At 48.4% G+C, this 14,843-nt stretch overlaps 1 protein-coding gene across 1 annotated transcript in view; it reads left to right on the top strand.

Annotated features, from left to right (window-relative positions):
- The window catches only part of sdr39u1 (short chain dehydrogenase/reductase family 39U, member 1), a 6,409-nt gene extending 5,718 nt beyond the window's left edge, over positions 1-691 (top strand). The window contains exon 4 of the mRNA XM_060821694.1: positions 1-691. This exon is cut by the window's left edge and continues 30 nt beyond it. Coding sequence (XP_060677677.1) covers positions 1-383 — 383 coding nt within the window. The 3' untranslated portion in view covers positions 384-691.
- The last annotated feature ends 14,152 nt before the right edge of the window (positions 692-14,843 follow it).

Raw genomic sequence — 14,843 nt, 5'->3', positions numbered from 1 at the left:
TGAAGCTGATGGTGTGGCCGTTCTGGCTGGGCCTGGGTGGGCCGATGGGGTCAGGCCAGCAGTTCATGCCCTGGATCCACGTGGACGATCTGAGCGGGATCCTCGCTCACGCGCTGGAGGACCGGCGGGTGGCGGGGGTGTTGAACGGAGTGGCCCCAGCCCAGGTCACCAACGGGGAGTTTGCCAGGGCCCTGGCGCGCAGCCTATCCCGGCCCTCAGTGCTGCCCCCAGTGCCTGCTGTGGTACTGCAGGCCCTGCTGGGCACTGAGCGGGCAGTGCTGCTGCTGGAGGGTCAGAGGGTAATTCCCAGGAGAACCCTGCAGAGCGGGTACACATACCTCTACCCCGAGCTCCACACAGCCCTGAGGGACATTGTGTCCTGACCTCTCATGGAGATCGGAACTAGGGTGGGGGGGGTGGTCAGAGGGTGATACGGTCAGGGGGTCAGAGGGCGGTGAGGCTGGAGGGTTGGACGGTGGTGAGGTCGAGGGTCAGAGGGCCACTGAGGTCATGGTATGGTGGGGTCGAGGGTCAGGGTGGTGAGGTTGCGGGATAGTGAGGTCAAGGCTCAGAGGGGTACAGGCCACGGGATGCTGAGGGTGAGGGTCAGAGGACGATGATGTCAAACAGAGGGCGGCGACATTTGAGGGTTAGAGCACAGTGCGGTCAGGGGTCAGAGGGCGGTGGGGTCCTGGCTCAGAGGGCAGTGGGTTCGGGGGGGGGGCGGTCAGAAGGCGGTGAGGTCAGAGGGCAGTAGGGTCGGGGGGTCAGAGGTCGGGGATCTGAAGGCTGTAGGGCCGGGGTTTCACAGGGCGGTGAGGTCGGAGGGTCAGAGGGCAGTGATGTCAGGATGTCAGAGGGCGATGGAGTCAGGGTCAGAGGGCTGTGAGGATGGGGGTCAGAGGTCAGGGGTCTGAGGGCTGTAGGGCCGGGGTTTCACAGGGCAGTGAGGTTCGAGGGTCAAAGGGCGGTGATGTCAGGGGGTTGGGGGACTGTGAGGATGGGGGTCTGGGGGCTATGGGGTGGGGGTGGGGTCACTGTCCTGAGAGCCTTTGCTGTATTTGACTGTAATTCATCAGCATTTCCTTTGTACTAACTGAAAAAAATTGGTACCCTTTCCTTCCTTTGTGTTAAATGTTTAAATAAACAGAGTGTGTCAAGGTTTTTGTAATGTGTGTGTTAATATCATGATACGTTTCCTTGTGAGGATTAATTGACTCTGTATTGGGGGTGAACTCCCCAGTGGTCATCACTGATATAGTGTTTATCACGTGTAACTGTTTGCGTCGTCATAGCCTATGAAGGAGAGTTTAAATCTTATCACGTCAAACAGTTTCCCTGAAAGTGGAGTCGCAGGTCGATAGGATAGTGAAGGCAGCGTTTGGTATGCTTTCCTTTATTGGTCAGAGTATTGAGTACAGGAGTTGGGAGGGTCATGTTGCGGCTGTACAGGACATTGGTCAGGCCGCTGTTGGAATATTGCGTATAATTCTGATCTTCCTATCAAAAAGATGTTGTAAAACTTGAAAGGGTTCAGAAAAGATTTACAAGGATGTTGGAGGGTTTGAGCTACAGGGAGAGGCTGAACAGGCTGGGGCTGTTTTCCCTGGAGCGTCGGGGGCTGAGGAGTGACTTTATAGAGGTTTATAAAATCATGAGGGGACATGGAGAGGGTAAATAGAACGTAGAACATTCCAGTGCAGTACAGGCCCTTCGGTCCTCGATGTTGTGCTAACCTGTGAAACCAACCTGAAGCCCAGCTCACCTACAGAATTCCATTTCCATTCCTATATCTATCCAATGCCCAGTGAAATGCCCTGAAAGGTTGGCGAGTCTACTACTGGTGCAGGCAGTGTGTTCCATGCTCCTTACTACACTCTGAGCAAAGTAGACAATGTCTTTCCCCCCTGGGGTGGGGGAGTCCAGAACTAGAAGGGCGTAGATTTAAGGGGAGAGGGGAAAGGGAGCTGAGGGGTAACTTTTTCCCCAGAGGGTGGTGCGTGTGTGGAACGAGCTGCCAGAGGATGTGGGGGAAGTTGAGACGGGATTTGGACAAGTGTGGGTGAATGGGACTAGATTAGGTTGGGATATCTGGGTCAGCATGAACAGGTTGGACCCAAGAGTCTGTTTCTGGTGACTGTAATTGTGTGAGCTTCTCTGTCACTCCCTCCTGAATATATGCCCTCCCATCACCATGTTCTCGATGAACCAGGGAATGTCTCGATCGGTGACGACGCACAATGCTGGTTGGAGTTCACTGATAAACCTGTGGTGATTACAGGTTTGAGGTGGGATTCCATGTCTCCCTAACAACCTTCCATGATGTGGTCAGCAGCATCCATCCCCTTCCACGGTACTGCTCACCCTGCTTAATTAAATCTTAAGACCCACTGGGAGTCTGCCCTGGTGTGACAGGAGGCCTAGAGAAATGGGACGGGGTGGGAGGAACACACAAATGCTTTCTGGCCGGGAGGAGGGGAGATATTTAACGTGATTCCAAAATGGTTTGTCTGCACCCCCTCTCCATCTTTGGAGCCAGGCTCTGGGAGGTGGTGAAGGGGGAGAGAGGTGAAGGGCGGGTTTACAGCTGGTGTCCATGTTGACTTCAATGATTCCGGTATTAAGGACAATGCTGTCATAAAGTTAGGTGGAAGTTAGCTGGTGATACCTCTAATGAGGCTCCCCTTCCCCTCTCTGAAGAAGGTCCGAATGGCCTCATCTTGATTGTATTTTCTGACACCGTTCCCCATTCCCAAACCCCTGGTTCCCCGTTGAGGTCTCTGTTATCTGCCTTGTTGGTGATCAGGTATTGAGTGGGTAGGGCGCGCCTACATTCCAAATTTCAAATGATTTCGAATCCCGTAACGTCAGGAGAGATAGGAATGGGCGTTCAGCCCATTGCATTCACTCTGCCATTGGATTTATCCCACACCCATCCCCAAAGACTGGGTGATGGGTGTGATGAGGGATTGATCCATCTGCCTGGAGGACTGAGAAATGGGTGTGATGGGGGATTGATCCATCCCCCTGGAGGACTGAGTGGATGTGATGAGGGATTGATCTGCCTGGAGGATTGAGTGAGGTGTTTGCATATTCTAACCTGTGTCTGACTGGGTTTCCTCCCACAATCTAAGGATGTTTGTGTTCGGTGAATTGGCTGTGCTAAATTGCCTGTAGTGTTAGCTGCATTAGTCGGGGGTAAATATGGGGACTGGGTGTGGGTGGATTACTCTTCAGAGGATTGGTGTGGCCTTGTTGGGCCGAAGTGCCTATTTCCAAGCTTTAGGGAATCTAATGTGGAAGGCATCCTGCATGCTTTGTCTTCATTGGCCAGGGATGGGGTTGGGGTTAGGGGTGGGAGTGTATGAAGTTCAAGAATTGCGAAGACATTTTGCAGCAACATAAAACCCTCATTCCGTCACGTTCGGGGTTATCCTGTACAGTTTTGGTCCCCACTGGTATGGACTAGGCTAGACCACTCAAAACATTCTAAAGCAGGCAGCCCAGATCGTAACTTTGCAATTTGGTAAGTGTACAGTGAAAATTACCCGGAGTAAGAGAGCGAGATTGACTACCAGGTTAAAAACAGACAAAAAGTTTATTCAAAATATTACACAATGAAACACAAAAGGAGAGAATAAAAAACATCTACAGAACTCAGCCTATGCACCGAGACTTTATTATGCTGTCCCGCATATACACAATAGCCCCAATAACCAAAGCCCCTTAAATACCAGTAAAAATGGAACACAGGCTAACAGGTTGAAGTTAAAAGAGAGAGAGAGTTTCCATACAGCTCACCCCAACCTTCACATCCCTGGGCACTATGGGTAATTTAGCATGGCTAATTCACCCAAACTACACATCGCCGGGCACTATGGGACAATTTAGTACGGCCAGACCACCCCAACCTACCTATCTCTGAACTGTACGGCCAATTAAGCATAGCCAAACTGCACATCCCTGGGCACTATGGGTAATTTAATACTGCCAATCCGCCCTAACTTGCACATCTCTGGGCACTGTGGGTAATTTAGCATAGCCAATCCAACCTAACCTACACACCCCCGGGCAATTTAACACTTCAAATCCACCCTAACCTGCATATTACTGAGGACTATGGGTAATTTAGCCCAGCCAACCCACCCTAACCTGCACATCCCTGGGCACTATGGGTAATTTAGCATGGCCAATCCCCCCTGGCCTGCATGTCACTGGGCACTATGGATAATTTAGCACGGCCAATCCACCCTAACCTGCACATCCCTGGGCACTATGGGTAATTTAGCATAGCCAATCCACCCCAACCTCCACATCCCTGGGCATTATGGGTAATTTAGCATAGCCAATCCACCCCAACCTCCACATCCCTGGGCATTATGGGTAATTTAGCATGGCCAACCCACCCTGACCTGCACATCCCTGGGCATTATGGGTAATTTAGCATGGTCAATCCACCCTGACCTAATCATCCTCGGATCAAACCCACGCAGACACTGGGGGCGATTGTGCAAACCCCACACAAACAGTCGCCCCGGGGCTGGATTCGAAACCGGGTCCCTGGTGCTGTCAGGCAACAGGTGCTAACCACTGAGCCACCATGACGCCCTGGGGGATGTGCGGGGGAAGTTCTTCACGGAGAGTGTGACAAGGGCCTGGAATACACTGGCAGAAAAGGTAATGGACACAGGCACACTGTTGACATTTAAGAGGCATCTGGATGCTTAGACGCACAGGGAGGGCATAGAGGGTCGGGCACCGGGTAAGGGCAGAAGGTTTAGTTGAGCTAGGGCATGATGTGCAGCACAGGCTTTGAGGGCCGAAGGGCCTTGGTCCCTTCGTGTGCCCCTGTTCTGCCCTTTTGTCCCACCTCAATGTCAGTTTCCTATTGTGGAATTCGGAGAGGTGGAACCACGTTGAGAATTGGGGAAGAGAGGAGCACTGGCTTTAAGGAGGCCAAAGGAAGAAACTGATCGCTGTCAGTCTGAGGATGAAGGTGGTCCATGGGATTCCTGATCTTGCCTCAGTAAAACAGCCACTTCGAAATAATTCTTGCTCTTCATGGCTAATTGACATGAATTCCAGAAAAATAAACGTGAAGGAGTTGAGAGCTTCTTCTATTTTGCCATTAGGTGCTCAAGTGGTGGCCTAGTGTCCTGTCGGAGGGAGAAGCCTGACTTTCTTTGAAGAAAGGAAACGACTATTCAACTTGAGAGGTTTCACTGATGCTGCCTGGGTCAAAAAAAAGCTGGATCTGCTGCAGCGGCATGGCGGGACCAACAGAGGGAGGCATTGCAACATGTTCAACACAAGAGGGACAAAGGCACAGAGAGATTGGATTCCCCTGTTGGGCCGAAGGGCCTGTTTCCACACTGACCCTCGAAAGAGTAACCCACCCAGACACACTGACTAATGCACCTAACACTATGGGCAATATAGCACGGCCAATTCACCTGACCTGCGCATCTTTGGACTGTGGGAGGAAACCGGCGCACCCGGAGGAAACCCACACAGACACATGGGGAGAATGTGCAAACTCCACACAGACAGTTGGCCGAGGCTGGCATCGATCCTGGCACCCTGGTGCTGTGAGGCAGCAGTGCTAGCCACTGAGCCACCGTGCCACCCTAAAGCGAGAGAGAGAGACTGAGCTGATATGTATCATGCTTTAATTCATTCTTTTAAACCTCCCTTCAGGACAAAGCATGTCCCATTGCAGACAGAGCTGGTCACACAGACACACGCAGAGACAGAGACAGGAAGAGATTCACACACACATATGGACATAGACAGACAGACACACACACGCACACGCACATACACACACACACACAGAAACATACAGAGGTTCACACACCCACACATACACACAGAGACAGACAGACAGAAACATACAGAGGTTGGCACACACACACACACACACACACACAGAAACACTCAGTTGTTAACACACACATATACGCAAACAAACAGGCAGAAACATACAAAGATTGACACACACACAAACATACAGAGGTTGGCACACACACGCACAGACAGACAGAAACATATAGAGGTTCACACACACACACAGAAACATGCAGAGGTTGAAATGCACACACACACACACACACACACAAACACGGTCAGGCAGAAACATGCAGAGGGTGACACACACAGACACACACACAATCAGAAACATACAGAGATCAATACAGACCCACAGAGACAGCGACAGAAACATACAGGGATCGACACACGCAGACAGACGCACTCACACGCATATACAGAGAAACATACAGAGATTGACATTCACGCAGACACAAACCCAGAGACAGAGACAGAAACATATAGAGATTGACACACAGACACTCTGACATGCACAGAGACAGGAACAGAGATTGACACAATGGACACACGCAGAGATGGAGACATACAGAGATTGACATAGACAGACAGACAAAGATATACAGGCACAGAATGAGAGAGATAGTCAAACATATGTATAGGCGAACACATACAGACACAGATACACAGACACAAACGTATTGAGACTCTCTCTCTCTCTCTTTCATGCACATGAACACACACACACACACCTTATGTCCCTTTGTAAATTGTCAGGTTAAGGGTTTATCTGTATAATAAACTCATGTTTATTTGCAGAATAAACTCATGTCAATTTGCACAATCTTCTGATTTGTAGCGCCGTCGGCTGGGCCCAGCATTTATGCCCCTCCCCGTCCCTAGTTGCCCTCCCCCTTGAGAAGGTGGTGGAGGGTGAGCTGCACTCTTGTCCCACTGCAGTCCATTTGCTATGGGGTAGATCCACACTCTCCCTCAGGGAGGGAATTCCAGGATTCGGATCAAGGAAGGAATGATCGATACATTTCCAAATCGGGAGGTGAGGGGCTCAGAACGGGGGGGGGGGCTTGATGGTGTTCCCGTGTATCTGCTGCCCCCCCCCCCCCGCCCACCTTGTCCTTGAAGCTGGTAGAGGCCGTGGGGTTTTGGGAAGAGGCTGTCTGAAGATCCTCAGGGAGTTTCTGCAGTGTGTCTTGTAGAGGGTACACACTGCTGCTACTGAGGGTCAGGGGGTGCAGGGAGGGAGGGAGGAAGTGTCTGTGGGTGTGGGGGCCAATCGAGTAGGGGGCTGCTTTGCCCCTGGACGGTGTCGAGTTTCTCAAGTGTTGTCGGAGCTGCCCCCCCCCATCCAGGGGCAAGTGGGGAGTATTCCCTCACCCTCCTGACTTGTGTCTTGTTGATGGTGGGACAGGGCTTTGGGGAGGGCAGTCAGGAGGGGAGTTACACGCTGCAGGATTCCCTGCCTCTGAACTGTTCTTGTAGCCTCTGGGTTCATATGGGGCTGGGTCCAGGTCAGTCTCTGGTTAATGGTAACCCCCAGGCTGTAGATAGTTGGGGAGGAGGGGGATTCAGTGATGGTAATGCCATTGAACGTCAATGGGGCGATGGTTAGATTTTCTCTCAATGGTTACCCCAGGATGTTGATCGTGAAGGGGGGAGCGGGAGTGGTGGGGGTGATTCAGTGATGGTGACACCAATGAATGTCAACAGGGAATGGCTAGATTGTTTCTAATTGGAGATGGGTTATTGCCTGGCATTTGTGGGTTGTGAATGTGCCTTGCCCCTTGTCAGCCCAAGCCTGGATACTGTCCAGGTCTTGATGCTTTTGGACACGGACTGTTTCATATCTTAGGGAGCGGCAAATGGAGCTGAACCTTGTGCAACCATCATCGATAACCCCCCACTCCTGACCTTCTGATGGAGGGAGGGTCATTGCTGAATCCGCGGGAGATGGTTGGGGCCTGGAACACCACTCTGAGGATAACCTGCAGAGATATCCTGGAGCTGGGATATCCCAAAGCTGAGATGTCCTGGAGATGGGGTGACTGATCTCCAACCATCATCCTACAGGCCCGGCGTGACTCTAACCAGCTGAATGTTTGCCCCCTGCAATATTCATTGATTCCAGTTTTGCCAGGGCTCTGTGATGCCACACTTGGTCTAATGATGCCAAGGGTTGTCCCCTTCCCCTCCCCTCTGGGTTTCAGCTCCTTCTGTTGAACGGAGGCTGGAACGTGGGTCAGGAGCTGATGGAACCCAAACTGGGTGTCACTGAGCAGGTTATTGCTGAGGGGGTGCGGCGTGATCGCTCTGTTACTGACCCCTTCCGTCACTTTCTTGATGGTCAGGAGGAGACTAGTGGGGCGGGGATTCGTTGACGTGGATTTGTCCTGCCTTTTTTATACAAGACATGTCTGTGCAATTTCCCACATTGTCTGCTGGATGCTGGTATTGTAACTGCACTGGAACAGCTTGGCTGGGGGAGCGGCGAGTTCTGGAGCACAAGTCTTCAGTCCCATTGCGGGGATATTGTCAGGGCCCCTGGATTATGCAGTACACAGTGTCTCCGCACAGTTATTGATATCACGTTGGGTGAATCGCATTTGCTGAAGACTGTATCTGTGACACTGGGTAACATTGGAGGAGGTCGAGATGGATCATCCATTCGACGTTATTGGCTGAAGATGCTGTGAAAGCTTCAGCCTAACCTTTTGCACTGATTTGCCGGGCTCCACCATCACTGAGGATGGGGACAGTTGTGGGCCCTACTCCCCCACTGAGCTGTTTAATTGTCCACCAGCATTCACGACGGGATGTGGCAGGACTGCAGATCTTAGACCTTATGTATTACTTGAAATCTCCATTGCCTATGACAAACAGAGAGGTGAACAGCTATAGAAACACGTGTGAAGATCATGTTCATTTTTGAATTACTGCACTGCAGTGGATCCATTCAGAATTTTGTTTAAAAAAACCCCAAAATCTTGAACGGGATAAGGAATGTCAGAAAGTGACTTGGACAGTTTGAAAGCTGTGTGGTCTATCATTCCAAACTGAGCAGGATGAAATCATACTAAAACACTTCAAACAGCTTCTGATATAGATAGCGTTGTTCCTGCTGCAGGGTGAGATGGGAATCAAATGACCAACCTGGCAGTTTTGATGAAAAGTAAGAGCATGCTAAAACAACTTTTTGTCATTTACATAAATGATTTGGATGCGAGCATAAGAGGTACAGTTAGGAAGTTTGCAGATGACACCAAAATTGGAGGTGTCACCAAAAAAGAGGGTTACCTCAGATTACAACAGGATCTGGACCAGATGGGCCAATGGGCTGAGACGTGGCAGATGGAGTTTAATTCAGATAAATGCGAGGTGTTGCATTTTGGGAAAGCAAATCTTAGCAGGACTTATGCACTTAATAGTCAGGTCCTAGGGAGTGTTGCTGAACAAAGAGACCTTGGAATGCAGGTCCATAGTATCTTGAAAGTGGAGTCACAAGTCGATAGGATAGTGAAGGCAGCGTTTGGTATGCTTTCCTTTATTGGTCAGAGTATTGAGTACATGAGTTGGGAAGTCATGTTGCGGCTGTACAGGACATTGGTTAGGCCACTGTTGGGACATTGTGTGCAATTCTGGTCTCCTTCCTATCGGAAAGATGTTGTGAAACTTGAAAGTGTTCAGAAAAGATTTACAAGGATGTTGCCAGGGTTGGAGGATCTGAGCTACAGGGAGAGGCTGAACAGGCTGGGGCTGCTTTCCCTGGAGTGTTGGAGGCTGAGGGATGACCTTATAGAGGTTTACAAAATTGTGAAGGGATATGGAGAGGGTAAATAGACAAAATCTTTTCCCTGGTCGGGGAGTCCAGAATTAGAGGGCATAGGTTTAGGTCGAGAGGGGAAAGATATAAAAGAGACCAAAAGGGCAACTTTTACACGCAGAGAGTGATACGTGTGTGAAATGAGCTGCCAGAGGAAGTGGTGGAGGCTGGTACAATTGCAGCATTTAAGAGGCATTTGGATGGGCATATGAATAGGAAGGGTTTGGAGGGATATGGGCCAGGTACTGGCAGGTGGGACTAGATTGGGTTGGGATATCTGGTCGGCATGGGCAGGTTGGCCTGAAGGGTCTGTTTCCGTTCTGTACATCTCTATGACTCTAGGTCTTTAAAAGAAAACTGTGACAAAAGAGAATGAGGTCGATATTGGCTCTGCAACAATTTGCAGTCATCACATTTACACTTTTGGAACAGTCATGATGGGTCCAATGGCCTGTAAATTCTGTCCTGTAATCTCTATGGTGTTTCACAATTCTGTAGAAACTGTTTTGAATTAATCATAACGTCATGACTGAACTACTGACGTTTCACAACAAAGGTGTGAAGATGTTCCATTGAAGTTTATTACTTTCACCACACAGTGTCACAGTGGATGAAATAACAAGAGGCAACATGATGGGAAACAGACACAATAGACATGGACTAGTGCAGGTAAGGATTGTTGTGGAAAAGTCACTATGTAGTTGCGGTGAACATATTCTTACAATTGAAATGTAACCTCGATAGTAAAACAGGAAATGTGCTCAGAAGAAATTATCTTATGGAATGAGAATGCTTTTAAAATATCATGTCTTCTTGACAGAAACACATCAGATATTGTCATTGCTTGAGACATTGGCTTCTGAAATGGATAGAACGTGGGGCTTAGCTTTCAGTTCAGTGAAGATAATCATTTATTGATTTTGATAATGTCTTGGAGTTATGTTTGAACAGTGCGGTAAATTAAGAACATTTCCAAAAAAAAAGTCATGAAATGTTTTTTCCCGCAGAAATAGCGAGACAACACTGGCGTGGTCATGATTGAGATTTCAGCTGAATTGAGTTTTATGACACAGGAAGTGTGAGAGGACTCCAGACATTACCCAGACAGAAATGAAAGTCACTGAGAGAGAGGGCACTTTGTTCAGCGAGATGTGCTCCTTTACAACAGGGTGCTCAAGGCCCGTGGTGGTGGTGGTGGTGGTGTGTGTGTGTGTGTGTGTGTGTGTATGTGTGTTGCGGGGGGGGGGGGGGGCGTGCAGTGGTAGAAAATACCCCTTTCCTTTTGGAAGAGAAAAGGGAAAATGAACTCTGCTCATCCGTCAGTGGAGGAGGCATGCTGGGGAATCCCTTCTGCATCCTTTCTGGTACAAACACATCCTTCCTACAGGGTCGAGACCAGGATGTGACAGCACACTATCGGAAGGTAAGAATATTCAGTGAGATTAGGGTCTCCATAATCATGCCCGGTTTGGGAAACGTGAATTGAATCCTTTCCTCTGAAATTTCTTTTGAGGACATTCCAAACAGTTCTTGCGTGTTAGAATGAAGTTTGGAGTTTTCCTTCTTTGGTCTGAACCTCTCGGTCTTTTGTTCAAAGTACGTTGACAGTCCCTTACGTTCAGGAACTGATCACCATGGCAACCAAATGGTGTTGCCAATCCAGGGTTGACTGTGGGATTTGACTTGCCCGTTTTATTTCCCCATCATCTGGGTCATCCCTCTAATTCCTTCCCTCCATCTGATCTTCACCCCACTCCACATCTCTGAGTCTCACTCTCTGTATAAATTCCTATTTCTAACCTCCTCTTCATGCATTGTCTTTCTGTCACGCTCTGCCTGTCCGTTTCCACCTTCACTGTCCTTGATTCATTCTGTCTGGATTGGTTCCTCATTTTTATTCCCTAGAACCACCTCTCCCTGTGTTTTTCTCTCCATATTGCTTGCTCCTCATCAGACACATTCTCCTTCTGTCCCATTTTCTCTCTCAATCCACCTTCTTTCTCCACCCTCCTGTCACTATCTCTCTTTTTTGATACTCTCTTACGATATATGTCTCTCCATCTCTTTCTTTGTCAGTATCGCTCTCTTGTGACAATGCTGCTCATCAAACAAGGTGATGTTGCTTTTGCTAATTTCCCAAAATGGTTATAGAAGGCAAAGATGCCGACGTGGGTGGCAGAGACTGACTGGGTCAACAGTCCGGGCACTCTTTTAGGGTTATTTTTTAACAAGGGAGTTGTGCAATGAAAGGGGAGTGGCCAGTTCTTTCAGTTTAGAAACGTTTCTAATCTGGTTCGGCTTCGCTGGGGATCAGCGAATCATATTCCACTGAAAGAGGTTCCATGCTTCAGCAGATGATTCTTGACTGATTCTCTCTCTCTCTCTCTCTGACATCTCTCCGGTAAGAACCTGGGTTTGAAATTGCCTTTTCTTTTTGTTAATGGGTGCGTTTATGGGGATGTTGCAGGAAATGGGGACAGCAACATTAAATTGTGATAGAGATGATTGGGTTTTCAGGTAGGTTAAGTTATTGTATAATCTGTTCCCTTTTGTTTGTTTTTCATTCAGTAATTGTACAAATGAATTCTGCTTTGTATGAATGGCGTGGTTGGACCTGCTGCATCACTCTTGGACCATCCAATTGGCAACTGTTTCAAACAACTAGCAAAATTATTGTCTGGGCTACCTTCTTATAATGTTTTGAGGGGGTCAGACCTTGTCTGAAACACTTATTATTCCTTTCCCTCTCTCCCTCTCCATTCCTCTCACTTTATATCTCTCCCATGTGCTCTCTCCCCATTTCTCGCTATCATTCCTTATTTTCTTCATTCTAACTCTCGTTGCTCCTTTCTGCCTTTCTCCCACACCTTTTCAATCTCTCGGACCTAGTAGGTCTCTGACACACCCTTTCTGACCAATGAGCATGGCATCTCGATTTCAGTCGGTTAATCTCTCTCTCTGTCTGCTTTTATTTCTCTGTTTCTGCTCCTGTAGATCAGCCCAACCCCCGTCTCTCTCCATTTGCTGAAATTGAGGGATTGGGAACTTGACCTTAGCGGTGACCCCACTTAATTTCTCCCAACGTACTTCTCATCTGGCCCCATTCACTCACCATAAGACACTGTGGGAACTGAACGATCAATGAATGAGTTGAAGAATTGTGTTGAAAGGATGTTTCAGTACCTTCTGGAACTGCTCTCTGAACTTAGTCTGGGTCACAGCATATATCCCAGTGTTTGTGCAGCAGCTCAAGAGCTGCAGCATGAAGCCTAAGTCAAGCACATATCTATCTATCCAGACAGACCGATATCCCAAGTACCATATCCGTCTCCATATGGAATAAACCATTAACAGTGACCACAACAGGATGAAATTGGTCGACATAGCGAACAGTAAAATAATCGATTTGTTTCGACTCTCCATCTCTGCGTCTCTCGATCTCTTCCCACTGCTTCCCGCCCACAGTCTGCGGCGAGCTCTGCTGGCCATTGCAATGTGCCTTACAGTCAAAACATTGAAAAACAAAATTAACACAAACGGGATGCAGGGATTCAGAATGTTGTGGGCGAGCTCAAATGCTGCCCAAAATGGAGAATTGGTAACATTCACCCTGATGAAACAGAACCAGGGATAGTTCTGCATCCAATACCAGCCAGTGAACATAAAGTACCAGAAAACATTCTTTGAAGAGCTCAGCACAGACACTGTCCCCAGAACCACAGCCGCCGTTTTCTCATTGCAATATTTACTTTTCAGCTTCTGGCAACAAATGGCCACAAATCGATCAAAGGTGAAGGTGACGGTGAACCAGACAGAACAGTCAGTGGCTGCATAGAGCAGGACGGCGTGGATATTACACACGGGGATTCTGCAAAGGAAAGTAAACTGGACATGATAAACAATTGGAATGTGTCTCAGTATCAGGTCGAGGATGACCACCAGTTGATCCGCCACTACCATAGCTGACAGGTAATGTGTAATGCATTTGGAGAGACCACATTTGTTGCAGGATAGAATCATAATCGTCAGAAAGTTAACTGTATGGAATGGAAAACAAACAAAGACAAAAATGAAATTACCCATCTGTCCAGGGTACATTTAACAGTTTTAGCGAGGTGTTATCCATTTTTTTGTACAGTTCTAATGCTTCCAGTGATACGCTTAAATTACAGCATGATGAAAAAAAAGTAAACAGAACAGCTGTAAGTCGGGATAGATCAAACCACAACAGCTGTAAGTAGGTAGTCAATAAATCAGGAATGCTGATGGGACGTGAGGTGGGGCCTTGGGACAATGGGCTCATGGTTGAAAGTTAGGACAACGGGAGAATCGGAGTGATGCATGTAGCGTCAACAAAAACGGAATAGTTATGGTGAAGATCGGAGGGAAGAAAAGATTTTCATCGAGCAAGGCATCAGCAGCGCATAAGAACTTGAAGGGAGGTCTGGGGCAGACATGAGTGCAGTGGCCATCATTGAGCAGATGGTGCTGGGGCAGCTGATATGTCCGAAGGTGAATAAATTGCCTTGACCTGATAAAATTCACTGAGAGTCCGGAAGGAGGGAGGTGAGAAGATTGTAGAGTCATCTTACGGGAATCACTGGAGTCAGAGAGGGCCCCAGAGGACTGGGAAAGGGCTAGCATGCCACCCCTGTTGAAGAAAGGAGTGAGGCAGAAGAGGGGAAACTGTAGACTAGTTACTCTGTCCTCGGGCATTGGAAAGATTTTAGAGTCCATTATGAGATATAAATCTGTGGAGTACTTGGAAACACACGCTTAAGTAAGGCTGAGTCAGCACGTCTTCATCAAGGGGAGGTCCATTAGGAAACTTTGAGTAACTAATGAGCACGTGAGACAACGGAGAGCCAGTGGATGTGATCAGTTTGAATTTCGAGATGGCGCTTGTTAAGAAACCCATCAGGAAGTTGCTGAAAATCATCAGGGCCCATAGTGTTCCACGTGTAATATGATGGATTCCCTGTGTTTCCTCAGACTGCATGCTAAATTATTCTGCAAAAGACGGAGAGGTAAGTATCACTCAAATAGCATCACGTAGATATGGCCACCATGCTTAAGTAGTTAGCACAGTGTGTAGTATCACTACCTGAGGAGCCAGGGAAAGGAGCTGGGCAGGGACTTCAGGAAGTAGAGTGGAGGACACACCCTTGTCTGTATCAGT

This window comes from Hemiscyllium ocellatum (genome assembly GCF_020745735.1).
Source record: "Hemiscyllium ocellatum isolate sHemOce1 chromosome 27 unlocalized genomic scaffold, sHemOce1.pat.X.cur. SUPER_27_unloc_2, whole genome shotgun sequence".
NCBI classification, from domain to species: Eukaryota; Metazoa; Chordata; class Chondrichthyes; order Orectolobiformes; family Hemiscylliidae; genus Hemiscyllium; species Hemiscyllium ocellatum.
This window is presented reverse-complemented; position numbering and strand designations above follow the sequence as displayed.